The following is a 27,717-nucleotide window of genomic DNA, read 5'->3' as shown; positions in this document are numbered from 1 at the left end:
CAGCGCAGCCTGTGCCCACGGAGTGTGGTTTGCATCCATCGAGCCTACGTCTCCTATCAAGGTGCTATTGAGGATCTGGTTACAGAGCAAATCTTTCATCTCAGTACAGTCTGTATCGGATACAGCCTTAGCCTCAGTATCAGCCACAATCACAATACTAGTGCAACCTATATTTGTAAAGCCATATCTTCATTTTAAACCAGTTTATATTCATATGTTCTATCAAAGGGAACCATGTCCACAGAGCAACATCCATTCTGCCAGGACGGATTCTAGCCACCTACACCAAGCCTGTCTCATCAGCCACAGCCCCAGTACGAGAAGAGTTTGTATCCACAGCCAAGACTTTGTATTAAATAGATTTAGAAACAATTTACCAATCCAGATCTCTACAAGCACCTCATGTGTTGCCCAGACCAATGAAAATCAAACATGTGTGCCCATGGTCGAGGGGAGGAAGAGGTCTTCATGTGTCAGTCACTGAGATTTTCCTCTTGTTTAAAAAAATAATTCAATGTCAGGAACGGAAGGTGTGTCTGCTTAGGAGTATGGGGAGCTGGAGAGAAGAATCCCTGTAATTTCATTCCTTGCTACCCCTCTCTTTGTTCAGCAGTGATAAGAACTTCACTGAAAGCATCAGTTGTTTGTTTCTCCCTCTTCCTCATCAAAGGACTGCACCCCAGAGGAAGTAACATCTGAGACTTTGCGGCTCAGTGCAGCATGTTCCATCTCCTCTCGAGGAGACAGTGATTCCAGGTCCCGGCACACCGCGTCATCCTCCTCTGGAGAGGGCTTCTTGTTTAGGAGAGGAGCCTTCTCCAGCCGTGGGTTCCCTTCATCCTCAATGTGGTCCTCCATGTATGTGCTGGACTCGGCCCCTCCCTGAGCAGTCTGCAGGGGCCACACATGGACCAGCCCCGTGCTCTGGAGGAAGTTCTGCTCCTGCCGCTGTTGCTGCAGCTGTTGGTGCTGGAGAAGGCTGCTCTGAATCAAAATGCTTTCCTGAAGGTTCGTCTGGGACTCATCAAAATTCTGGCCTAAGTAGGAGCCAGTTGCTGGGGAAGCAATGAGGGACTGGTCACTGGTCTCCCAGGCGTCGGATGAACCTAAGCAATACATGCCCTGCGAGACGTAGGAATGAGGCCAGCTATCATACTGCGTCTGGGCAATATGCTCTGCAAGCAAAGGAGGGAAACAACACACGGTCAGGCTCTCTTGAGGCCAAGCCGGCTCATTCGGGCAGCCTATGCGAGGCACTGCACTGTGCAGGGTAGACAAACCCTTTAGAGGGGAGCAGGGTGAAAAGAAAAGGCATTTCTAGGCAGCAGGCAGAAGAACTCTATTATACCCACAGCTGACTGCAAGAGCTGGTGGTTTTCCACAGCCATGACCAAAAAAAGGCAAAGGAACTGGGCTTTGGAGCCTCCCTGTTACGGTTAGATTCCTTGGGCAGCTCCACAAATAGGTGATGTCTCTGCTAGATCCCAATCCCAAAACCTGAGGCTACAGAATAAAACAGGGCAGGGGGAAAGAAACATGACAACAAGAGCAGAAAAGGGATGTTTCAAGATTAGGAAGAGGCACTGGAGCTCACCTTGGCTCTCCATCAGCTCCTGGTAGTTCTCAGAGTAGTGGCCTGCTGGGTTCTCCTGGTTTGAATTCACACTCACGTCCTCACCATCCATGGAGGACCAGGCCATGAGAGTTGCCTCGGAAATGGCAAATTGCTCCATTACTCCTGTGCCAAAGGAGACGACAAGATGGAGCAGGGATGTGTGAAAGCCTCCACTTTTCACCACCCTCTTTAACATCATCTCTTGGTCACACTGTCCCACTCACTCCATCTCAGCATCACCCACCCCCCACCAGGCCTCACTCTCTTCACTTTGCATTCCATTGGTCATACTCCAAGCACAGTCTCCCTCTTTGTCGGCCATCTGAACCACCCACAGCCTCTCCAGAGTCTTCCAGGTTCCTGCACTTTGGTCTCTCAGGGGTTGTGCCCTGGGACACCCCCACCAATCCAATGCACGTGCCAGAAAGCCAGCACTACCTGCGAGGAACCGCGCCTCCTTTTCACCATCACTCAGGTCTGAGTAGGCGTCAGCATCTTTGCGCGCCGTCTCATGCGTGTGCTGCTGCTGCTGGCTGTTACCCTTGCCCCAGCCTTGCCACTCAATCATGTGAGCCACGCGGCCTTGGCCCATCGCCGTCGGCTTCGTGACATGGTCCTTCATGCTGCGAGATATCCCTAAGGGGCCAGACATCAGAAAACAAGAAGGGGCTATTACACAGCTCCAGGGGGGTCTGCCAAGCTCATTGCCTCTCTTGGAAGTGGAGCTTCTGCCCTCCTTTCCTGACCGGGCTCAGGCCAGGGTGGTGGAGGGGGCGGGTGGGGGGGGGGGGGCGTTGTGTCTCCCACCCTTCACTCTATCACTCTTCAGGAGAGTTTCTCCATCTTTCCTTGGACTGGCTCTCAGAAGGGCGGGAAAGGGAAACCTTAGATATGAAAGACCATTTCCTTCCTTGCCTAGAATCCATTTAGGACAGAGTTGGGCAGAGGGATGAAGCCTGGAATGAACAAACTTAGAAACAGAAAATGGGGTTAAACCCAGACTGCTTGGGGGGAAGCAACGGAAGATGTCTGAGCAGGGGTGCATGGTAAGAAGCCAACGGGAGTAAGGCAAATGTGTTCTTTGAAAGGGCAACAGCAGAGATTTTGTATCTGGAGCCATGGTGGTGAAGACTCCTCTATGGCCTCAGGAAGGCAAGAGTCAGAAAGGAGCACTTGGGGGAGCAACAGAGAGGCATGGGAAGAGGCACAAAGGCCTGTGGAGAGAAGCTGCCAGGGATAAACCCAAATTTTGAGGACCTCACCAGAGAAAGATGATTTAGCCAAAGCCCCAATCCCATAAGCATTGGAGTTGCGTTTCAGCTTGGGGAGGATGGAGGTCGTATCTTCCATGGAGAGCTGAAAAGAGAGAGAATATGAAGAAATGATATACAGGGAGGAGAAAAGGAAGTGAAGTGAGCAATCAGTATAAGGATTCCAGAAGGCAGGGGGAAGATGAGGAGCAGAAGCAAGCAACAAGAAAAAGAGCAAAAGAAGGGAAGAAGAAATTAGAGGCTATTTAACCAGGACCGAATACTGCACAGCATTGGGACCGAGTGAGGCAAGGTCAGTGAGAGAGGCAGAATCAGGCTGCGAGGAGCCTCCTTTGGCTGCTACCCACCCTCCGCTGATGTGCTGCACTGTTCCAGCTCTTTGTTAGAGATGCAGGACATGGCTGGAGGGCAATTCAGGGAGCTTACAGTGGGGACCTGACAATGGGATACAGTAGCGCATCATATGTGCATCATACTACAGATATTAATTTTTATATGTTATTTTTGGTTTCCATCTCTTCTCATATGATCTCAGTAAAATGAAAAGTGACTGTAACAGTGATGTGCTCTGTTTCAAGTACCTACAACTACCCGTAAAGAAATGAGGTCTACAGTTCTGCCTAATTTCCTTTACCCTTTTCTCTCTGTTCATCCTCAGTCCCTGAACAACAAGGAGAGGGAATTATTGGGAGGGGCAGCACTCCCAAACATCATCATAAACCACAGTCCCTCAAGATTAATCCATCAGGCTTCTTCAGAGAGGCCAGGCACTGCATATGGGACTTGGTTTTCACAAGGGCTAAACAAGCATTGCTTCTGCTCTCCATTTTCAACCTTTTGATTTCAGTCAAGTCCAGCATGTTTCAAACACAAAGATACTGAAAAGTAGTGACTGTGACACTGAAAATTTCAAATCCTGACATGAAGCAAGCATTTGGTCATAGGCACAAACCTCACAAAAGGTAAGCGGAGCATAACTGGGTACTCAAATAGTTGGAGGCAAAGGCAGGCTTTGTAAAGAGCGTGAACTGCACATAAACCCCGGTCAGCTGCCAAAATGTGAGAGACGAGTTTGCCTGGAAGTGGAGTGAAAATGCAGCAGCTCAGGCACCCTGTAGCTTTGGAGCGAGGAATGTGTGAGTAACGTGTGAGCTGGAGAACTCAGAAAGCAGGGGAAGAACAGTGAAAAGTGAGAAGGCAGCCCTTGCCCCACGGTGCCTCGCCGTTGGTGACGAAGCTGGCTGCAGAACCCCACCTGCGCCCCACCAGCCTCTGGCCGCCCAGTGCCCACCGGGTCCTTTCCAGCCAGCCCGGGGGCTGCGCGGTGAGCCGCCCCGGGGGAACGGCAGGGAACCTCCACCGCCCCAAGGCTGCAGAGCAATGGCAGGAGGGCAGGAGTGAACGGGACAGGAAGGGCATTCATGAGCCTGCTTTGATACCAAAGATCTATGGAACTACACCGAGAAAGAGGAAGAGCTGCATTGTGGAAGAGCTCCATGGATTCAGAATGGGTTGGAAAATGGGAAACTGCAAGTAAGGAAACTGTCTTCTACTATCTTGAAGGAAACATGACCTTGTGTATCTGGCTTTCAGCTAGACAGAGGTGCAGTGAGGAAAAAGTGACATATTTCTTCCACGTGGTCGCTGCATGCACCGTTACTTTCCTGCACAAGTTGTTTCTTTAACTGAGCCAAGGCAAAAGATCCCAAGCTGCCAGTGCCACAATGAAAGATGTCAGTAGGGAGAGGGATAGTTAAAAATGTAAGTCCCCTTGATATTCAGCATCCCAAGAGCTTTCAAACCACAGAGAACCAGAAAATTACAGCCATTGAAAAGTTTTGAAAGTATCTGGAATTTGAAAATACTTATACTACCAAAAGCAGAGCATCTAATCCTGCCTTTCCAAGTGTACAGAACTATCAAACTGATTTATGTGAACACATTTTTTAAGCCTCCAGAGAGAAAAAAAAGTTTGGTAGCACCAATATGCATTATTTCCTTTTCAGGATCCTAGTTTTGCATTAGTGAAAAAGAAAGAAAGAAAACCATATTTTTTCATGGCGTCAGTATTAAGAGCAAAAGGAACACATGTTATTAAAATGTTTGTTTGTTTCTTCTTTCACTTGCTAACTAAAGTAAACTGGTGCCAACCATCTCCTCCAGGGGACATTAAGGATTCTTTTACTTCTGTATGTAACGGCAAAGAAGGGATACATTTCTCTCAGACTTCTGGAGAAGATCAAATGATGCTCTAATCAAAGAATACTGATTTTTTAAACATGCTGGACAGACACCTCTTTTACCTAGCAGTGATATCTCAAAAAATAGAAACCTCAAAAGTAGAACACATGAAGTGACATGCATTTGTCCCAAAGAGGACAATGACAATTTAATAGCCACCTGCAGATCTAAATACCTGCCAGACAGCAAAAGACCCAGAGGCAAACGAAAATTCATCACCATCCCCTGAATTGTAGACAAGTCCCAGAATTTCAGTGGCAGTAAAGGCTTCCAGTCACGTTTCCATTCTGGTATCCACTGCACCCACTGGCAGACAAATCCTGGTCTTCCTATGACTAGAAATTTGAACAGTGGTGTGGAGCATACTCACATTGATACCATCCCAGGAGAAATCCGTCCGTGTTTGCTAAAGAAAGCAAGGAACGAGATCGTGTTAGTGCAACAAACAGGCTGCAAACAGCCCTGCATCTCCATCGCCACAATCAACAGCCACTACCTTATCTGATTATGTGAAAAAAGAGTTGTGTCTTTCAAGTTGGTTTCATTCCCTGCTGTTGGTTCTGGCGTCTGTAGGTATCACGGTGCCTGCAGGTACCCAACAGGATGACACAGGGAGCCAGAGAGAAGCAAGCACCTTCCCTTAGAGGTCCCTTGCTACAGGGCGCAGGGCTGGCACCCCTGCGCAGGTGCTGCATGGCTTGGAGGCAAACAGAAGGAGGAGCTACACCACCTATGTATTTTGAGTATAATACAGCCAGTTACAAAATTATTTTCTGTTGAAATTATTTCCTCTTGTAGCTTTTCAGTTTGTCCATTCTGACCCACTTTCCTCTCACAAGCTAGAGCAGTTTCCCACACTGGCCACTACAGCACCAGCTCCCAGTGCCTTTCCTTCAGCCACCAGGACTCAGGTCACAGCATCATGGTTTGGGGGATGCGGACATCCAGGGAAATTTAGATGAATCACTTACACCTATGGGATCCACTCACATAAACCAAAATGTTCACTGAGGCATAGCGTACGCTCATTGACTTTCAGATCCACATTTGATTTAAAATGCATTTTCCATACAAGGTCAGGCCCCACAATTTCTGCCAGGATTCCATGAACCTCCAAGTCTCTTGAAGTTATGTTCCAAGCCAACAAGGTATAATAAGGAAATTAAAATACCTATACATTAGCATTTTGTAAGGTTTTGCAAATGGGATGTTGTTGGGTAATTTGTGAGCATTATTTGTGATTCCTCAAATATTATGTGTTTAAAAGATCTGTGATCTTTTTATTACTTGTGACTGCATACCCTGAACCTTACATAGCTGAAAATGCAGGTATCTAAGATTGCAGAAGCCACAATAATTCAGAACAGCAAACGAACCAGCCCTCGAGATACTGCATGGTAAATCAATCGGCAGTGAGTTCCTAATGAATGCATCCCTAAAGACCAAAATGGAGACAAATGTGTTTCTTCAAAAGATTTTATGGCTGTGCTGCAGAAGACAGGACAGACATGCTGCCGGACATTTCAATGAATCCATTATTCAAGGCATGCAGATCTACACGCTTGTCAGAACTGCCACATTTTTTCCCATGTTCTGTGCCATTCCAGTCATGAGTGGTTAAAAGCACTTTCATTTGCAAAATCTTACTCACTGTGGATATTTCGAAGGAATGATTCAACTCTGCTCAGTGCAAGCCAGACTGCACAGACACAAAGCTCTGAAGCTCTGCCCCTCAGGTGTGCACCGGCACTCCGGTCCCCTCCCGGCTGATGCCTCAGGGATGCACAACACCCATTTTCTGGGCAGAACTGAAACTTTCTGATCCCCCTGGGTAAGTGGCTCTGGGACAGGCACTCACCTCGGTGGAAGGTCGATGGAAGCTGCTGCCGTGCAGTGAACTGGTGCTGTCCATATTGATTTGGTCCACATCTTTCAGTCCTTTCCAGTCCACTGCAATCACCTCGTTTCCTGTGGGAACACATCTAGTCAGGCTTTTGAACGTTACCACAACTTGTCCTAGCAGTCTCAAGCCAACTCAGCTCAGCACACAGGAGAATTGCTGAGTTTAAGGCCACAAAAGCCTTCAATCAGACCTTCCAATTTTAATCAGACCACTTGCACATTATCAGCTATTATATTTCACACACTTTTCTCCATATTAAGACCAGTCATTTGAGTTTTTCTCAGGCATAATGTATGCTTGGCTAAATGACAGCTCCCCAGACAAAAAAAGCATCTAGTCATGATGTGTGACTGAGAAAGAACCAATTCTTTTGATATCCTGTTCCAATATTAAACCATCATCACTTTAAAAGGCATTTCTCCTTTATAATTTGAATCGGTCTGACATCAACTTAGAGCTGCTGCTGCCCTTGCTTTGCCGTTCTCAGCAAGATTAAAGACCCTTTTAATACCTGCCATTACATTTCAGGAAAGTTAGACATACACTTGCTTTTCTTCTTGACAAACTAAACAGAGTGAGATCTTTAGGTTTCTTACCATACAGCATCTTTCCAGTCCTCTTAATAAATCTGCCTCTTTAAAAGACATCTCAAATTTTTCAGTTCTTCAAAATGTGGACATAAAAGCATACACAGTAATATATGTACAACTAAAACTAGTTGCTTGTGACTCCCCTTGACATTAACCCATTGTGGCGCAACCTCACAGCAGATCCCAACATCCAGCCATTGTCCCCTCAGGCCAGGGTGCACTTTGCACAGCTCTCCAGGACAGTCCCCTGCACAAAAGCAGAGCCTGTGCCCTTTGATTTTAGATGCATTTTAATACAACTTAAAGGATCAAGTAAAATTAAATATTAACGACATAAAATAGAAATTATAATATTGAATGAATAAAGATAAATAATGATATCATTAAATAAGATCAAATTGCAATAAAAGTGAGGCTAAACACAAAGCAGCACCCGTTAAACAGCTGGCCACGCACCCAGGGCCGCTCTGCCCAGCCAGCGACGCACTGTGCCTGCAGCCTTCATCCCACCCTCAAACTCTGCTGCAAGCTATTTGCTCCCATGTCACGGAGAAAAGATTGTACTGTGTTTGAACCTGAGCCTTTTAGAACCTGGCAAGAAATACAGCTCCTGAAATGATCATCTGTTCCTGGGATCAATTCAGCAATATCTAGTCTATTTGCAGCACATGCCATTGAATGTGAATGGTTCTATTTTCATTGGCTTTTAGCTTTTTATTTACTCTTTATAGCAAATTTCTCCTTCAGAGACATATGCAACCCCGCTTGCTCGTTCTAGCAGCTCTGGCACGTTGACACTGGCTCACCACTGCGCTTCCCCGGTAGGAATCTTCTACCAGGCAAGAGATGCTGTACTCCACCCTGCACAGGCTGCAGGAGCTACCTAGGCACTTACAGGTGGGAAGCCTGAGGCACCCCTCAGCTAGAATTCAAAACGCAAAAAAGTAATTTGGTCCCTTAAAAATGTAAACATGGTGAGATGAAAACCACCAGAAAAGCAATCTCTATTTGAGTTGCACTCTACCACACCTTCACATCCCACAGCTTTCTGCTGCGCAAGATCTCCCTTTCTGAAAGAGCCAAGGCATATCCTCCCCTTCACACCTGAAGCATGTTTCTGTTCATCAGGATAATCAGAACCAAGTGCTTTAATAGCATCCCCCATATGCCTTTGACTAAGCTGAGTAAAGCTGCTGTTCTCTGACTTGCAGGGAACTTAAAATAAAAAGGAGATTCCTGCACTGTGTGCTATGGAGGTCAGACACAGCCAGGCTTGGGAGGGGGCAGGCTGTGGCTATGACAAGCACCATGAGGGCCACCTTCCAAGCTCATGGTCTTCTTGACTCATTTGCTTGACAGCCACGTGTGTACATTTGGCTTTACTGAGTTTAGTTATTTATTTCTACTTGTGATTACTACCAACCACAATCAGCTCCTGAGCTGTAAGTGTAGAGCTGAATTTGCATTAAATTCTGGTCAGATCACTTGGCTCCTGTCTGCAGGCACCCCCCTTTGCAGGGTGTAATTTTAGGTTGTGTGGCAAAAGCTGGGTTGTGTGTCCACCAAGGAGCTCCAGGAGATGACATTAGGAGGGGGAGCCCCAAGGGCACCCTGCCAGGCTGCTTCCCAGCACAGGGACCACCAACCCACCAAAGGACGATCTCCAAACACCCAGCGGTACAGTAGCAGGTGGGAACCCAAACTATGGGCTCACAAGAAGGGATACCCTGTCTGGGCACCTTAGGGCTGTCCCTGGAGAGCCACAACCCCAGGGTCCAGGGAAGCCTGTCAAGATCAGTCAGAGGGAGAGGCTTTCAGAAGCAGCTCCATAACCAAGGATGGTGGTTGGTGGCTGCCCAGGGGTATGGGACCCTTCATGGGATGCAGGAAAGGAGCATCTGGGGATTGCATTAGATTCATGTGATGTTTAGGGGAAGAACAATGGCAGGGAAAGGGAGGGATCTAGGTGGTTTGGGGAGAAACAGATGTGACAAAATCGATAAAGGGATAAAAGGGGCTGGTAGGATGTAAATGGGCTGCTGATGGGTACAGCTGTCTGGCCATGCCCTGCCCTTGGTTGTGCAGTCTGCCCTGTCCTCCTGTTACATTCCATTTCTAACCATTTTCTGGCATGAAGGAAGCTTTATTCTGGGTGCATGTGTTTCATGACAGAGGTCCAAGCGCCAGGAACTGGACAAACCAGGTGAAATGAACTGGCGTGAGTGAGGGCATGTGAACGAACGTGCGATCGCAGCCAGAACGAAGGCAAAGTGCTCTGGGTGCTGGGTGCGTGCTCGGGGTGAGGCTGCGGGAGCTGGCTACCAGAGGGCTTGGGGAGTCCCAGCCAGTTGTCATAGAGCTGGGGAGGGGGGTATCTGTGAGCGAGGGGTCCGCACCAGCAACTGCAGCATGGCTGTGGCTCCGGAGGCTGCTACATCCGTGTGCCAACAGCCCAGGAGACTGGGATCTGGGGGCAGCTGCTGGGTAGCCCTGGGGCAGGAGGGATCCATGCTGCACGTGGTGGATCTCCATCACACTCAACCAGTGGCAGGAGCAGGATGAGGCTGTTGGTGCTGTTTATGTGAGTGCTGAGTCCATCTGTGCTGATCTGTGTGACTGGCATGTATGCACGTGTGCATGTGTGTTTATGTGTTTGCACACCAGGAACACCGGCTGTGCCTGCAGCAGCCTCACCTCCGTTGTGCTGCCAGATCCAGCCCTGCACATCAGGGTGCCCAGGGGAGTGCACCAGTGTCTCCCAGCAGGTCCGGGGACATCACTGCTCCCCAGCCTCGGCATCCCATCCTGTCAGGGCCAGCCTGGATGGGAACCCCGCTCCCTCTGGCCAGGGAGTACCGCTCAGCTAGCCCACCCTGAGCAAACGCTTCCTTTATCCTGCATAAAGCCCAGGCACCTCTACCTTCTACCCAGCCGTCGTGGTTTAACCCCAGACGGCAACTAAGCACCACACAGCTGCTTGCTTGCTCCCCCCACAGCAGTATGGGGGTGAGGATTGGGAAGAGGGTAAAAGTCAAGGGATGAGATAAGAACAATTTAATAATTTAAGTAAAATGAAATAATAATAACAACAAAAATAGAAACAATAGCAATTATAATGAAAAGGAGAGAGAAGTTGGGAGAAATAAAATCCAAAGGGAAAGGGGAAAAAACCCAAGTGACGCCCAATAGAATTCTCAACACTGATGCTGACAATTGCTGAGCGGTGCCCAGCCGGTCCCCAAGCAGTGATCCACCAGCCCACACCAACCCCCCCCCCAGTTCATATACTGAGCATGGCGCTCTATGGTATGGAATATCCCTCTGGCCAGCTGGGGTCAGCCCTGGCTGTGCCCCCCGCAGCTTCTTGTGCCCCCAGCCTGCTGGCTGGCAGGGCCTGAGGAGCTGAGAAGTCCTTGAGTTGGTATAACCACCACTGAGCCACAGCCGCAACCAGCCGCGGGCTGCCAGCACCGCTCTCAGCCGAGCCCAAAGCACGGCACCGCACCAGCTGCTGGGGAGGAAATCACCGTCCCAGCCAACACCAGGACACCAACTTTTGACTATCTTCCCCACCCCCACCCCACCCCCATTTGACAGGAGTTTCTTTTATTTCAGTTTTGCTCTGTAAAGCTGCAGCTGCCAGCGCTGCCCCATGGCACCAGCAATGTGAGCTGGGCAAAGCCAGAGGAGCTCTGGGGGCGCTGGATGGAGCGAGCAGGGCAGAGCTGTGGTGGGCGCCCTGCTGAGCTGCCGGCTCCTAGCGTGGCCCGAGACCTCTTGGATTTGGGGTCCAAGCAAACCTGCTAGGGCTAGAAATATCCAACTGTTGGTCCAGGGCTGTCACCTGTAAGATTTGGCTGTGGCTTAGAATCAAATACCTCTGTATCGGGTCTCCCTTGAACAGGGAAGGGGTAAAGGGGAGGAGGAAGGAGCACTGCCAGCAGAGCACATCTAGAGAGGGCAGGTACAGGACGGAGTGAAGGTGATCGGGGTGAGCCGAGGGATCAACAGAGCTTGGCGGGACAATAAAACTGGAGCTAAGAGCAGAGCAGGAGCCTCTCCCTGCAGGGGCAGCCCCTGCTCCTTCCCTCCACGCTAGCAGGGAAGGGCTGGGGCACTCCGGCCACAGAGCCCATCCAGACAGTGATGCCGGGGAGATGCCACCTCTCCAGCGCAGAAGGCAGCTGCGCAGCAGCCATTAGTGCAGGTAGCAGTGTCGTGCATTGCTTCATCTCCATTTACCCCAGGTCTTTTTGCTGTGCTCTCCACTGTTTCTGAACACGGTGCTGCGGCCCCGCTGCACGCCACCCTGGCACACGGAGCAAAGCAGGCTGCAGCCCCGCTCGGCCAAGGCGCTGCCGAGACCCCCCCACCAAAGAGAGAGACCAGCCCCGTGGTGCTGGCTCTCAGCACACGAGATGTGACAGCCCCAAAGGCTGGCAAGTGACCGCCAGCCTCTGCTCTCACTCCTGCTGGCCCACTGGCAGCTCCCACCAAGCGTTAGTCTGTGGAAAATATTCACGTCATTCTGGCAGATGGGGCATCAAATGGTTGAAGGACATTAACATCAATTATTTGTCTCAAAGTCCACACCTGTTCCATAATAGTAGAACTAAAGGCTGATAAAAATGTACTTATTACTGTTTTTCTCCAGTTGCAATATCTCATCTATGTAGACAAGGCAAAAGAGTGAGCAATATGTGCTCTTGCATGCACGACAGTCATAAAGACTGCATAATTACTGACAATTCTTAGTCTAAACAGTTTTGCAGATGCTAAGAAAGAAATACACTGCGAGAAAATAACTCTTTAATATCTGTTAAATGCTTTTAAATGCAGTACTATCTGCTGAAGAGTTACAACATCACACGCTGCGGCTGAGAAGCAGCTCTCTGGGTTCCGAGTGGCCCTGGCCCTGGGGCGCTGTTACTGCCCATCCCTGGAAGCTGGGCGCGGGTCAGTGGGCTTCTCTCCTCTGCTAGAAACAGCCAGGGCAACGGCAATCCGCAGGCAGGGAACATCAAGTTCTGCTCTGACAGACGAAAGGAAAGAAACACAGAAAATCAGAAGAAAGTACGGACGGTGAAGTGGGGAAAAAGAAATGGAAAGCAGTACGTTATGTTGTAGCATTGTTCTCATCCAGCCTCTTTCTCCCCTGAATTAGTACGGCGTTTTGCTTTGGTAATGGTATGTTTCTTCTCCCATATGATTTGTTTTCTCTTATCCATCTTCAATTCCAGCTTCTGTTAATCATCGTGACTATTCCATTTGTAACTCTGTCATCAGTCACCTCTTACAGAACAGTATTTGCTCCGCTCCATACAAAGCGGATAAGCATTCTAAAACACGAGTAGGTCACAAAGCTGGTTTTAAAATGGGATTTTGACAAACATGTGCTACTGAATTCCTCATTGAAATGTTCTGAAAGGAGACGACGAAAGTTGAAAGATAGCTGGGTGTCTCATTTCCTTGTCATCATTTCTGTATGGTGTCCATAGAAGGGACATAAAGGGGTTTTGTTTCCATTGAACTTTTTTAAGATTTCTTGATTTAAAAAAAAATAAATATTTGTTTTGGAGTTTTTTTAACATCACCAAATTTATCCTTGCTCTGGAAGACTCAGTAGATGACTGAAGAACAAGTAGGAAGCTAATTACATCAAGCAATGAGATAAAACTCAAGCAGCTGAAATACATAAATACATTAAGCCACACTGCAGATCATGGTTGCTTTGTATTTTTAACACAAATTTCATAAAAAAAAACCTCTGACAAACACTCATCAGAAAAAGATGTCTCCATCACAACTGAAGTGATGTTCCAACTGAAGTCTTCTACACCTCTGAGGGAAAAATATCATCCCTCTTTCTGTTACAATACTGTTGAGGTAAAACCCAAGACTCATTTTTAAGTCAGGCCTTTCTAAATAATAAAGATGAAAAACACTTCAAGAGGAAAAAAGATGGAGGAAAGAGAATACCCTTTTCCCTGCATTTTTTTTTGTTGTTGTTTTGAGGGGTTTTGTTTGTTGAGCACTGTAACTTTGGACTCTCAGTTATTAGAAAATGTGTGTACTAAGCATTCCCAAGCAATATGGAATATTGCCAAGAAATAATGACCGTTTTGATGAATGCACTGGGAAAATCCAAGAAGCCATCTGGATGTCTGTACCCCACCTTGCTGATTTAATGTTACTATTTTTTTCCTGTTTCAGTAGCTCATTTATTTTGCCATATACTTTATCATGGAAACACAGAATTTCTTTGTTGGACATATTTTAATTTTCTTTGCATTTCTGTGATCATCAGAAATCTGCCTTGTTTTGAATTACTTAAGCTAAACAAGTCCATTCTCCTTGGGCTTCCTCTTGACATTTTTCTCAATTCCTATTACCACTGTGTATTTGTTGACATTATATTTGGTATCTGTGCCTGTATTTTGTTCATTTAACAAGATACATGCTTGAATCAGGCATCTACATCTATGCAGAAGCCTCTAGTAATCTATTTTGTTGTAACTTTTGGGCTGGATGCTAGCCATCATCTCTAATTTGTCTTCTCTAATTTGTTCCACACTAAGAAGACAAACACAGTTTTAGAGTCTTAAATTCTGCTTTTTCCTTTGTGACATAACGCTGGTGAAGATGTACACCATCCGCCAAACATGTATTTGTGTTGATTGCTTTCTGATGTGCCATGCCAATTAATGTGAGAAGAAACATATTAATTAAACAGTGAATTCGCAGCACCACTATTATCCACTGTTAGCAAACTTTCTTCTGGTTCTCAAGTTTTACTTTCCAGCAGGGAGTAGGAACATTATCATTCGGTATTGGTAGCCAATATTAATGTTGGTAAAGACCAATATTTAGAGTAAATGGTTCAATTATTCTTTTCCATTCCTTTCTTTTCCCTGAAAAGAAAACAACAATTGTAATTGCAGTAATTATGATCAGTCTTTAAATTGTTCTTTCCCTAATATCAATTTTCATGATACTTGTGGGAGTGTAGTATCTTTGTCAAACACAACATCATTGTGTCCTGCCAAATGTGGTGGAAATGGAAGCAGCTGAAGCTCCAGGGAAGGACTGATGGACGGATAGCATCTCCACAGAAACACCTCCCTGCCTGCACACTTTACAGAGCCAAAGCCAGCCAAGAGGCCAATATCAAGGAAAGGAATGAACCTCTACCAGGAGAACTGTCTCTGAGGTGAACATCAGATGGAAGCACTGAAATCCTCCCGGGTAAAGCTGCGAAGTCCACCAACCTGAGTCACTCACATAGCTGTGTAAGTATTCCAGCTTGTACTGCGTAAGGAAACACAGAAAGGAGCTGCTGTTGGCACCTACCAACAGAACCACCTGTGGAAGGCGAATAGAAAAAAGTCTGTTTTCCTGGATGGAGAGGGCTGAGCAGGCTGGTGCTCATCCAGGCACAGAAATGTCTTGGTCGCCACAAAAGAGAGATGTCTGAAATCTCTGATCAACAATGAAAACGCCTACAGCTCTGAGATGTCTGTAAGATTAGGAATCAGAAGGGCAGTTCACCAGGTCTTTCCTTTGGATTTGGGTACTCTACATTTTTTTCCAGACCATTCTGCGTCTTTCTGAAGGTAGGTCCCTTTTTAGAGCTGCTTAGGAAATAGAATTAATGAACAAAGCTCCAACACCAACATTTTTCTTCTTGACTGGTAACATTTTCAAACCAATACTAAAGGCTACTGCGGAGCGTGCCCTTGCCACCAAAAGAAGCTGAGCAGAGCGCCCAACATCAGACACGGGCAGCTCTGCTCTGAGCATTTAAGCTAAGGAGGTACCGCAAAACAAAACACATCCAATTAACACAATTTATAAAAAAAATCTCAAAGCCCTGTCTCATCTGCAGAACAAGCATCAGCCAGCAGAAACAGCGGGACGGGTTTATCCTCATTCTTCGCTGCTTCTCTGAAGTGCAGAGAATGTGTCCCCAGGGGCCATGGTCAGCATAGCCAGTATGATGACGACAGCAATGTGAACCAAGGTAGCAGCCTTTTTTTCCTGGCCTACAGCCAACATTACAGAAGTAATATGCAGCAGTTGCTCTCCATATGTATTTAAATTTTAATCTCTGTGGCCAGCATGTCACATGGGCACTGTCCTAGAGCATAAGAATACCTGGAGTTGTGACATCAACGTCCCACAGCTTCATCTCTACCAGTGGGGAAGAAGAACCATCCCGAATACTCCTCAACCAGCAGATCCCAACACCCCTTTCTCATCCCAGGGATGCCCTTGGCCCCTCTCCGCAGGGTGGGCAGCACCACTGCCAGGGTGGTGTCCACAGGCCAAGGCAAGACTCCATGGCTGCGCCTTTGGGCTCACTACCATTCAGAGGGAGAAGCAGAACAAGAGCCTGCAGGAAGCACCAGCACCTGGGGGCAGTGGCAGCCCAGCAGTTCCAGGCTCCACTCTGCTAACCTGTCCCCCCTCAGCTGTGGGGTGTCACTCTGGCAGCCCCAGAGTACATACAACCAGATGGCTACATCCTTCTCCACCGCAGCCATCGCACCTGGGCACAGTCCCCATCAAGCATCTGGCTCAGGAACAGCAGCAATAGTCAGTGCCAGCCAGGAGGCACTGAGACTGCCGCCCCCCTCCTCCAAACACAAAGCGTGGGAGTCTCCAGAGGCAGTGATGCCCTAGGGCATGGCAATGGCCTCCAAGTCATGGTAGGTTTTCTTCCAGACAACACAAGGTACTCCATGGGAGGCAAAGGGTAAAAGGCTCTTGGTGAGGGGCTCTTCATTCTCCTCAAGCCCCTCCAGGTGCTGGGTGTAGAGGTGACACAAACTTCTGTCTCACCCCTCTTCTTTCCACTGCTGCTCTCCTCATTATCATGCCCTTGTTTGCCCTGAAGAAGCTGGTATTTCCCAGCTGTATGGCTGCAGAGGACAACTACCTCAGCCCATGAGATCCCAGCCAGACGGTGGGGCAGGATGCAGCTCTCTGTGCTGCAGAGTCCTTTATCATTCAACATCAGGAATCTTCTTGTATATCCACAGTTCCTCAAGGGATAATCAGGGCTTCCCTTGCTGGGCCTGGGACACTTCTGAATTGACTGCTTTCTAGCCCGGGGTCATCAGTCCTCCAAACAGTGAAGGATGGAAGTGGTCACAACACAAGCAGTTGCCCACCTCACCTGGGGGACACCACACTGGGAGGAAAAGGGAAAAATTGTTACCTCTCCTGCCTCCTTCCTCCATGCATCTCCTTTGGAGACCCAAACCCTTGTCTTGTGGGCAGATGGAGAGCACACTAGTGGGCCAAACATCTCACATCCCTTGAGAGAAGACAGAACTCCTCCACACCCCCAGAGAGGGCCACTTCAAGCCATGGCTGGACCCTCAAAGACAGCCAAGAGGGCAGGGCTGGCCTCAGCTGGCGAGGAAGAATGAGATCATTGCCATCTTCCTCTGGGAAGGGCCAAGCCATGAGACTTCAGAACAGTCCACCCATCTCTGCACCTTTGGTCGCTGCGGTCAGCACTGAATTTGAGATCCTTGGCCAGTGGGAGGATGGCCCCTGTCTTTGACAAGACTGACCAGCCTCCAAGAGAAAGTCCTGGACTCTGGATGGTCTCTTCTGGTTCAGACAGTCCAGCCCGGATTGTGCCTTCCCCCACCACCTCTGAGAGGTCTATCATTCTACACCAGTGACACAAGAGGTCTCTTGCAAGACTGCCTTGAACTACTGGTGTTTTACAAGCCTCTCCTCAGAACCTAGAAGCTCTCTGGAGTAATCAAGTCCCTCACGATGACCGACAAGGGGGAGTCTCCCTGTTGAGCCCCAGCTGTACAGAACTCACCCCCAAGCGCAGGCAGAAACCTCATCACTGCAGCATCACTAAAACTGGGGACCCCTGGGTCTACAGCCAGTGAGTCTGGCCAACCCCATGCTGTTTGCCTGGTGTACAGCATAGAACACTCACATTATACCCCCATCTCCTACCTCAGGTGAGTCCCACAGGAGGGTAGTCCCCCCCAACACCTGGCTCCATGGAGATACCTCTCCATGACCTGTCAAAATCACAAATGACCTCAGTAAGCCCTGAGCAATGCCATGAGCTCCCTTGAAAACACCTCTGCATATCCATGTGTCAACTGCTCGACCTCCTCCCCCTTACACCCAATTACAACACATGGTTGTAGGACCACTCATCAGGAGAGGACAAGGTATCCTGGTGGCCGGTTTCTACTCCAAGCTAATTCCATGGACCATGAGGAACATCAGCTGGAAAAATCCTCCATCAAGCAGAAGGCCCAAGTTTGCTCACGGGACTCCCCGACTCACGTTTCTTACGCAATGGGAGTGAGACTGGTGCCTCCGTACATCAAGCCTGCCAGTCTCCTGGCTCCTCCAGAGCTTGTTATCAAGATTCTGGCTGCACTTCTCACATCTTCACTTGTACAGTTTCCATCCCAAGATCTACTAAATTCTGCACCCTCCTCATCAACTTCCCCATTTCTCCCCAAGCTGGCCACCTCCAGCTCCAGGAGGAGGAAAACCCAAGGTACCAGCAACCAGCAGTACTATTTCTGTTCCCTTGTTCTGGGCAGGGCATCACTGGGCAGCATCTACCAGCCCCTGGACACCATGGAAATGCAGGGGTGTTCTGCTCGCTGTTTCTCTCTGGTGCCTTATTTTCCTGGGTTTAGCCTTAGTCTTCACTCTGCTCTCTTTTCTTATTTTTTCCTTCTCCTCCACCCACCACCCCACCACCATCTCAGTGACTTGTCTTTTTTTCTCCCTGGTTTCTTTTCTTCACTCTCTTCTTCTTTGGGGGGGAGGTGGGAAAGTAGGTATTTAGTACTTGTTTGGGATGGATATCAGCTTGTCCCCAAAGTGGGAGTTCATGTCTAAGAAAGTGTATAAGAATAGGGGAAACAGTAGTGATATTTTCCCAGAATACTTGTCCTAGCCTGCCACGATTTACACCTCAAGTAGTTCCTGAGACAGAGATGTCGCCTCTGTATTTAGTCATCTTTAAAGGAGTTTTCTTCTATTCATCTGTTCACTTTTTAAACCAAAAAAAATATTTTAGTACCCACAGAATCCTGCGTCAAGGAGTTCTGCAGCTTAACTCTGCATTGTATGAAGAAGTGCTGGCTTTTGTCTGTTCGAAACTTGCCACTTGCTAGTTCCATTTGATGTATAGATTTTGTTTTGAAACAGATAATGAAAGTCTTCCCTCCTTATTTTCTCCATGCTGCTCATATCACAGAGGAAATTCATTATTTTATAGATATCCGTCATAACTTCCCCTAATTATCTCTTTTCCATACTTGAGAAATCCCTGTCTATTTAAATGGCTCCTCACACATAAGCCATACCATACTTTTGATTGTCTTTGCTGCCCTTTTCTGAATCTCTTCCAGTTCAATTATGTCCTTTCTGAAACAGGAATGGACAATCAAGGGCAATACATCACATTCAAAACAATGGCAGAGTATGGATTTCTGCACAGTATAATGCTGTTTCTCATTTTATTCTCTATTCTCTTCCTAATTACTAACATTTGATTGGAATTTTTACTGAGAATTAAGCTACTCATTATAACCCCAAGATCTTGCTCTTGCATGGAAATAGTAAACTCGAAACCTCCATTGCTGCAAATGTAACACTAGAATTGCTTTGCCTGTGTGCATCATTTTACATTTATCTACATCAAATTTCACCCATAATTTTAACACCTAGTCATTTGATATTGTGAGATCCTTTTGCAAAGCTCTGCATACAGCTCTTCATTTGCTCCCCCAAATGATGACTGTCATTATCATACTTTGCTACCTCATTATTTACCCCCCTTTTTCATATCATTCATGGATACACACAAACCTGAAAAAAACATTCCTGTGAAAACCATCCATTTCATCTAATCCTTGTTTGTCGTCTTTACCCAGCCACTTAATAATTTCAGGCGCTTCCCTTTGATTCAACAGCAGATTCATGTCTTGAACAGCCCGAGGCAGGTGACCTTTACAGGGGTGCTTTGCAAATCCAAGTAGACCACCGCCACTGGGTCTCCTTTGTCCCTTCTATGACTTACAAGGCATGATATCCTTAACAACAGTAGCGTCGGTGCTTCCTCATTTGTCCATGCATGCATTAATTCTGTTCTTTAAAGTTTATTAGACTGCTGCTAGGCATATCTAGCCTACAGTTTGCCAGATCTCAAAATAATTTTAAAAACTAGCACCACAATTAGCTACCTTCCAACCTTCTCATACCAAAGTAATTGGAAGGTGTCACAAATCCTAATCAGCTCTTCAGCTCATTCAGCCTCAGATTTCTCCAGAAGTCTTGCATGAATACCGTCTGATGACTTGTTACGTGTCTGCCTGCCTGCTCTACAACCTCATTTACTGAGGCTTTGAATTGAAGCTGATCTTCTGTTGCATACCCAACAAGGAAAAGTTCCACAGGATAAAATTCCACAGCTTCCTCTAGAAGGAACAGATACACAATTTTTCTTTGGTTTTTGTTGAGGTTGGGGATGGGGGGGGGGGGGGTGTGTCTGCTATGGTCTCTGAGTCCCCTGAAGCCTCTTCAGGAGTAACATCATGCACTAAGGCCTCCTGATCACTGCACAAGGCAATGAACGGCTCCCAAAGTAAACATTTAACGTGCCAGCCTCCCCATAGGGTTAACCAAGTCCCTGCTGCCACTGCGTTCCCCACCTTCACAGCCTCCTTGATCTTCCTCTGGCCATCACAGACTCCTGCCACCATCCTGGTCAGCCACCCGAAACTGTCAGGCGTGTCATCCCTACAGCAGTTTTTCCCATGGGGAATGTCAATCCACATGCCAGCCATTTGGATCAGCAAGCTATTTTCTCCAGTTTAGTCAAGATATTTTGCACTGAAACTTCTCCCATAAGCCATGTCTGATGAGCATCTGTGGGTACAGCCACATCTTCCCAGGATACAGAAACCATCTTTTCTTTAAAATTCTAGTCTGCTCCCAGACTGGAGAACTTGCGTCTGAAACTCACAGAGAAACATCCTGATCATCTAATCTGACCTCATTAAAATAAGAGACGCTAAAAGTATCCCCTTTGTTAATTATACTTTCTGTTGCTGTGCTTGAACTAGATTATTTTTTTAATCTTAGTTTTTATGCATTCAGATGACAGAGGACTCAATATAACTCTTAGTAAATTATTTCCAATAGTTAAGTATTTTTACCATTTGATTTTTTTGCCTCATTTCCAATCTGAATGTATCTGCATTCCTTCCATCACATCTTAACTGTTTTCTGCCAGGTTGAAGAGTCAGATGGTTTTGAGGGTATTTTTCTTCACTCAAACACCTAGAGATTGTCATCAAGTCACTTCTGGAAGTTTTCATTCACGGTTCCATGTTTATTTTCTGGCCGTTCCTCAGCTTTGCAGTACTTCTCGAAGTGATAATGAAAGAATTAGGCAAAGCAGATGAAAAATAATTTTTTCACAGGTGCCAAACGCAGAGAAAATATAACCTTCTCCCCTCCTGTTCAATATTCAGCTCTTAACAGATCAAAGAGCCACTTCAGCTTCTTCGGCTGCAGCACCACAATAGTAGCTGTTGACCTACCGATCCTCTGCTCAGATATCTATAAGCCTTTGCAGTGTGACTGCTTTCTAGCACAGAGCCCTGGTCCTGTAAATGCTGCTCACACCCTGTCGTAAGGTACATGACCTTACCTTTGGATAGACTGAAACACGCTGTCTGTCAAGATTCAGTACCCCAAATGACTCAGATTGTTGCATACCAGTGATTTATCCTTTTCATTTGTATTTTCATTTTTAGCAGTTCTTCCAGTCTTTGTAGATTCTACCAAGTTTATCAGCATTTTAGATTTCCCTCAGGATTTTGAGCAATATGTTAAAATCAGATGGTACTGACAACTGTATTGAGAAATGTGGGATCACACAAGAAACAGAAGCTTTTCAGCAACGATTCTTTGTTACTGTTTTGCTATCTATTGAATGTTGATGCCCTCAAAATGTACCTTATTCATATGTTAGACAAAGAATCATGTGGTACTAAGTTGGTTGCTAACCAATTAGTGGTTTTATCTTTTACAAATATAGTATTCTAGATCAATTCCCATGACTGTAGGCAAAGGCACTTCTATCACAGAAGTATTTGGCTGCAGGGAGTCCCATAAAAGTTGTGAACTGAAGTTAGCTTGGCAGGACCTGTTTTGCATATACCCACTCTGACTGGCATATGTTCTTCTGATATTTTATCAGGAATTTTATCAGACTGACAAAACCAAGTAACGAGGTTAAGTTGGGATAGAGCCCCAGCTTTTCACTTCCAGATCTTCCTCACTATTTCAAGATTTACTGAAACACAAAGCTTTAACTTTTTATCCCACTGCTTAAAAATACTTGAGGGCAAGTAATCTTGAACTGGCTGTTGTTAAGTATCAGTCTAAAATCACGACTGCTTGCTGCTGGAGAGCATGTCCTTATAAAATGAGCTGAAAACTCTTTTTCTCCTACTTCCCCCCCAAGAAAACAGGCCTAAAATATTTATTGATTAGTTCACTTTTTCTGCTTCTATGAACATCAGTCTACAGAAGTCAGACTCCCAGCTCAATCACATCAATGAAATATTACTCATTACTTCCATTTTTCCATCAGCTACTTTGTAATTTCTCGCATAACCATGAACACTGCTGATACCCTTCCCCACGTCTTCTAGTACGGATTCCTTACAAAGCCAGGCTTACGCGACTGTGCTGTTCCTTAGCCCTCTCCCTACAACTTCGAGACCACCAACCTATTTCGGTAACCCTGGCAAGACAGAGGGGGGTCTCTGACATTGTCACTTTGCACATGCCTCACCACAGCCGGCTGCTGGGCTTGGGAGACGGTCTCTGCTCGGATCCCGACCGGCAGAAGTAAGTTCTTACCCCACAGCTCTTGAGTTTTTTGAGAATGGCTCGAAAGAGAGGCCAGCCTGGGAAGAAGTAGCAGTAATGGAGCCAGACCAAGCACCAGGCAGTCTGATCCAGAGGGAGGGGCGTCCCTTTGTCCCTCTGCTGCATGTGCCCCCCCCCGAGGTGAGAGAGGAAGGGGGTACCCGGTGCCCTGCCAGGTGTCCCCATACTCCCTCAGCACGGCGCCTGGTGGTGGCGGGTTCTGCACAGGGATCTGTGCTCCCTGGCCTCCCACCTGTGTGACCCCCAGAAAGTGGATACAGCCCTAATGTCACGACTCAGCTTCCTCCTGCATGACCCTGTCCTCTTCGAGGCTTCTCCCTCTCTTTCCTTCTTTCACCGACTTGCTTCTGTGTCAAAGGTGGAGGAGGAGGAGGGGGACACCGGCCCCCCGAGAGGGCGTATGGGTGCAGACTGGGCATCTCACTTTTTCAGACCAAGCGTGAAGGCTATCCTTTCCATGCCAGATCTCACTCCACACACCTTCAGATCCATGGGGAAACAAGTAAGGAGGAAAATGAAGGGCATGTTCACCGACAGCCCCTGCTGCCTGCCCCCCTGCTGCCAGTCTCCGGTCCTGATCCCACCCTGCGGAATCTAAAAGGCCTGGATTAGCGGGGGGCTGGTCTCTGGCTCTATTTCTCCCACCATGGATGCTATGAGCCATTTGTTTAGACTTAGTATGGTGCACACATTGAGAAAGCAACACAGAGAGGATGTACTCCTCCCTCCGACAGCACGCTGACGGCTCCTTGGTGGAGGGGAGCCCAGCACCCCAGCTACGGGCACTGGCAAGCCAGGTCTGAGCCAGGGGCTGCGAAGCGAAGAGCACTGCCTTTGGCATCCTGCACGGCAGGTGACTGACACTGTGCCTGAGCTAAATCACTTCAGCTGTCTCTTGCAAAATTACCAGACCAAAAAAGCATGGGGAGGACTTCAGCTGACAGTGGGGCTGCCGTGGGGAGGCAGCCTGTGGCACACGGTACCCTCAGGAGTCACAGGGAGGTGGTGGTGGGGAAAGGTACAAGAGCATACTAAGGACATGTAAAAGACCTGGGGTCCTCTGACAGAACAGGACCAAAGTAACAGGTCTAACCTGACTCGGAAAGGCAACCACTCCAGGCTTTAGATCCTGAGCATAGGATCACAGGATAATTCAGGCTGGAAGGTACCTCTTGAGGTCTGAGCTCCTGCTCAGAGCAGAGTCAGCTATGTGGCTAGACCAGGTTGCTCAGGGTTTTATCCAGTCTGGTCTTGAAAACTTCAAAGAATGGACACTGCACAGCCTCTGTGGGAAACCCCTTCCAAAGCCTGACGTTCCTCGTGGTCAAAAAGCTTTTCCTGATACTCAGTGCAAGCACCTCTAGTTTCTCTTCCCCCACACTCCAAAAGTATTACCAGTTTTTAATTTCTTGGAATATATTTCCACCATTTAATGTCACTTCACAAAACATATTTGCTGCAGGCTTCTGTGCAAAGACAAGAGAGAAATCAGAGGCATCACCAGAAAAACCAGAGCAACCTTGAGCTTTCTATCCATTTTAATCCATTCAAGGAATTAAGAGAGATCCTGCCACACTAGTTAGAACAGCTAGAACTATTAGGAGATGTCTAAGCTGTGGTCAAAGGTGCACTTCCAATGCATTCAAGCACCTATGCAGGCCTGAAATCTTACATTTGGCTAACTCAGCTACTGACAGTAATCAAGCTGATCTTTGCATTTAGTTGGCACTCAAATATCTACAAGTTCCCAGCTGGATTTTGCAACCTTAGCTGTCCAGCAGCCTCAGCAAAAACCTCCCTCACGTTCACTGAAGTTGAGTCCCAGGTAGGACGAGAGTCACTCGGCAGCTCCCTAAGAACTACGATGGGCTAACTATCACTGATACACTGAGCTGATGTGTAGCTCCGACCAGAGGCTGGAGCCAGCTGCAGTGCTCACTGTGCAACTGCTACCATACCATTGCACGCACAGCACATGTATGGCATTGAGGCGTGAGTGGGTACACCTGTGGAGAAGGCAACTGGGTATCAGTTTCACCTTTTAAGATCACCTTTCTGCTTTTTTCATACCCTAGGAGATCCTAATCTGATCGTTGCCATTGTGATTTCTGATGTCCTCTATAAGACTGAAAGATGTTATATGACTCTTACTTCAATTTTACGCATACGGAGCTGCTCTGCTATGACCCTCTCAATTACTTTTCCCCGGGGAGAAATAACCAGAAAGCTCATATTTAGGAAAGAAAATGTGAAGTTGCACATCACTAAACATGTGCAAACTATGACATCTAACTAGACCATAGTAAAATGTCCCTGCGGGAGATGGAGAAATCATGTGGCTTGCTTAAAACTGGAATGGAAAAAGGCCCGGAGCAAGCTCAGGGCACAATCCTGCACTGGCCCTTGTGTGGTGAATAAACTAAATGTGACTGATTACAAGCTTTCTATCACTAATTAAAACCTCCCAAGTTCTGAGTTCAAAATCTGCCACTTGAAAATTCCAAGGTAAAACCAATACAACTGCACCACCCTCCTATCTCTAGGACCTACCTGGTCTTGGAAAGGCAACACAGAGCCCGTCTGTTGAACTGATCCTGCAAAAATCTAACCAGGTGTGCTATACAGCAAGAACACAAAGCTCTACTTGTGCTAGGCTGTTAGTTTCCAAACACATCCTCAAAGCCCAAACCTAACACTTAAAGGCACTCATCCCTCAAAACGGGTCCGAAGGATCCTCCCAATAACTCCAGCAAGGCTGGAGTGAAAAACCTAAGCTGCCAAGTAAGAATCACCCTGACAAACCTCCATAGGTGGGGGAGTCCAAGTAAAACTCAAGGATCCCACCATCACCCAGTCCAACCTCTAGGGCTTGAAACAGATGAAGTCCCCACTGAAGCAGTACCACTTTCACACAAAGCATCAGTCACTATTACTGCTTTCATATCTGACTCCCATAAAGATCAGAATCACGGATGCGCAATGCCCCTTAACACGCACCTTCATAATACGAGATCAAGAAAAATTCCTCCATTAACTACATAAATAGGTCCCTAACGCCCACTGTGGTCTCACCATCTAGAAGGAGCACATATTGCATAACCCAAAAGTCACTACAGTATGGAAAGTCCAGTACCTGTACCATTAAGGCCTGTATTTAGGGAATGCAATCTACAGACAAAACGAATTTTCAATTATCGCTATTCTAACATTTTAATGCATAGATGCTCTTTTGTATTTTCAACTGTGCCCACATATCCATATGACATTTATAAAGATATATAAATACAGTATTCCCATACAGACAGATATATATATACACAAGAACAGTAATTGCAATAGCTCAGGTTACACAAGGCTTTTTTGAAACACAGATTCCAGGTCACAGATCATAAGAATGCTGCCATGCCCAGGAACAAATACCTGTGTGGGTAAGTACGACAGCTCCACCACATCCTGGAGTGGGGAGTGGATCTTACCAGGTGTGCGCCTGTTCTTTATCTGCTCAGCATTGTGGGAAGAGGGACCAAGAATTGATGCTGCTAGTTTAAACACACATCGATAAAAGGGGTATAGACAATTTGCCAGCTGACAAGATAATAATGCCCTTGGCAGCATGTGGGTGTGGAGGATATGGGAAAGGCAGAGGCAGGAGGCAATACATGCTTTGATATGCTACAGAGACAGATCCAGGTGAGCCCAAAGAATCTTGAAGGAAAACACTGCAGTGATCTTTGCCATGTGGATGTTACAGAAGACATAAGAGATTTCTTAGGTCATGAGGATGTTTGAGACTGGCAAGAGACACAGGCTAGATGTGGGAATAAATCCCAAAGTGGCAACTGGAGTCTGCAGCGTAAAGTTTGCTGCTGCAGGAGTCGACGGTTCCCTGGAAGTGCTCACAAAGGGTCTGCCCCTCCAGCCAAGGAGCGTCACCCGCACCGGGCTTTGACACAGCCCCTCGGGTTTGTTTCGGGGAGGTAGTTCAGCCGCCTTGCCCACAGACGTCACAGTGCCTATGTGCCTTGTGGAAGGGCTCAGAGAGCACCGTGCCCTACGAGCCATGGTTTTCTCTCGGAGGCCTTTTTGAGTGGCTTGAATGACACATCCCCACGTAACTGATGTCCGTGCATGTGTTTTGCATAGAGGAATTTTCCTGTGGGGAGGAAAGTGTGCCACGGGATGCTGGCTTTGCCTGTCGAGACCCGCACTTAGGGACCAAGGGATATCTCTCGGTACCGCATGTGTGTGGGAGGGGGGAGCTGGGTTACACAGCCCAGCGGCCCGGGATCCTCCGCTGTGAAATGTGCGTGGCCCAGCGGGAAGCTGCGATTCCTTCCACCGCGTCCCCTCGCAGCGGCTCTGGGGAGTGAGGGGATCCGGGCTGGCCCCCAGGGATGCTAACGGCGGGGACGGGAGCCGGACGTGCGGCTCGGGCAGCCCCGGGCAACAACGAACCGCCGCCGGGCGAAGGACGCAGCCGCCGGCCGCACGCTCCGCTCCCGCTGCCGGCGGCACGCCCCGCACCCACCGCCCGCGCTCCGCTCCGCGCTCATCCACCGCCCGCGACCTTCCCCCGCGAGCACCGCCGTGCCCGGCCACGGGCGTGCCCCGGCCCCGCTGCCAACACCCAGGCCGGCGGCCGCCCGCCCCGCCGCGGGGGCCGGGACGGCGGGGGGTGGGCGACGGTGGCGCTCAGCTAATGGCGCTGGTCGGGCCCGGGGCCGGCCGTGAGGGGGCGGCGGGGGACGACCCGCCACCCTCCGTGCCGGTGGCCGTCGTGCCAGTACCCGGGGCGGGGGCCGCGGCCGCCCGAGCATCCTCCCGTGCCAACGCCTTACCCACGGTGCGGGACCCGATGCAGCCCATCACTCCGGCGGGGCTCCGGGGGGAGGCAGCGGCCTCGGCAGCGCGGAGGAGGCGGAGGGAGGCAACGCGGCGGGCGGCTTGCAGCCGGTCCCCTCAGCGGCAGCCGCCGGGCTGGGTCATGGCCAGGTGCGGGCGCGGGGTGCCGCCGCCGGGGCGGCGCAAGCGGGAGGGGACCCGCGGGCCGGGTCTCACCTGCCCCCGCCGCCGCGCTTTGTCCCGCTCCCCTGCGGCTCCGCGGCCGCGGCCCTGCCTCCCCGGGCC

The 27,717-nt window shown here is 48.2% G+C and overlaps 1 protein-coding gene across 1 annotated transcript; it reads right to left on the bottom strand.

The window, feature by feature from the left end:
• Positions 1-329: 329 nt before the first annotated feature.
• Positions 330-27,717, bottom strand: FAM131B (family with sequence similarity 131 member B). The gene is made up of 7 exons (XM_037387794.1): positions 27,429-27,717; positions 6,986-7,095; positions 5,498-5,533; positions 2,878-2,971; positions 2,054-2,251; positions 1,595-1,738; positions 330-1,175 (listed from the first exon to the last, which is right to left on the bottom strand). Exons 1-7 carry the CDS (start codon positions 27,454-27,456, stop codon positions 637-639), a joined length of 1,149 nt encoding a protein of 382 aa, XP_037243691.1. The 5' UTR covers positions 27,457-27,717; the 3' UTR covers positions 330-636.

This window comes from Falco rusticolus, chromosome 5 (assembly GCF_015220075.1).
Source record: "Falco rusticolus isolate bFalRus1 chromosome 5, bFalRus1.pri, whole genome shotgun sequence".
In the NCBI taxonomy this organism is placed as follows: domain Eukaryota; kingdom Metazoa; phylum Chordata; class Aves; order Falconiformes; family Falconidae; genus Falco; species Falco rusticolus.
The sequence above is the reverse complement of the archived record's forward strand: the minus strand, read 5'-3'. Positions and strand labels throughout refer to the sequence as shown.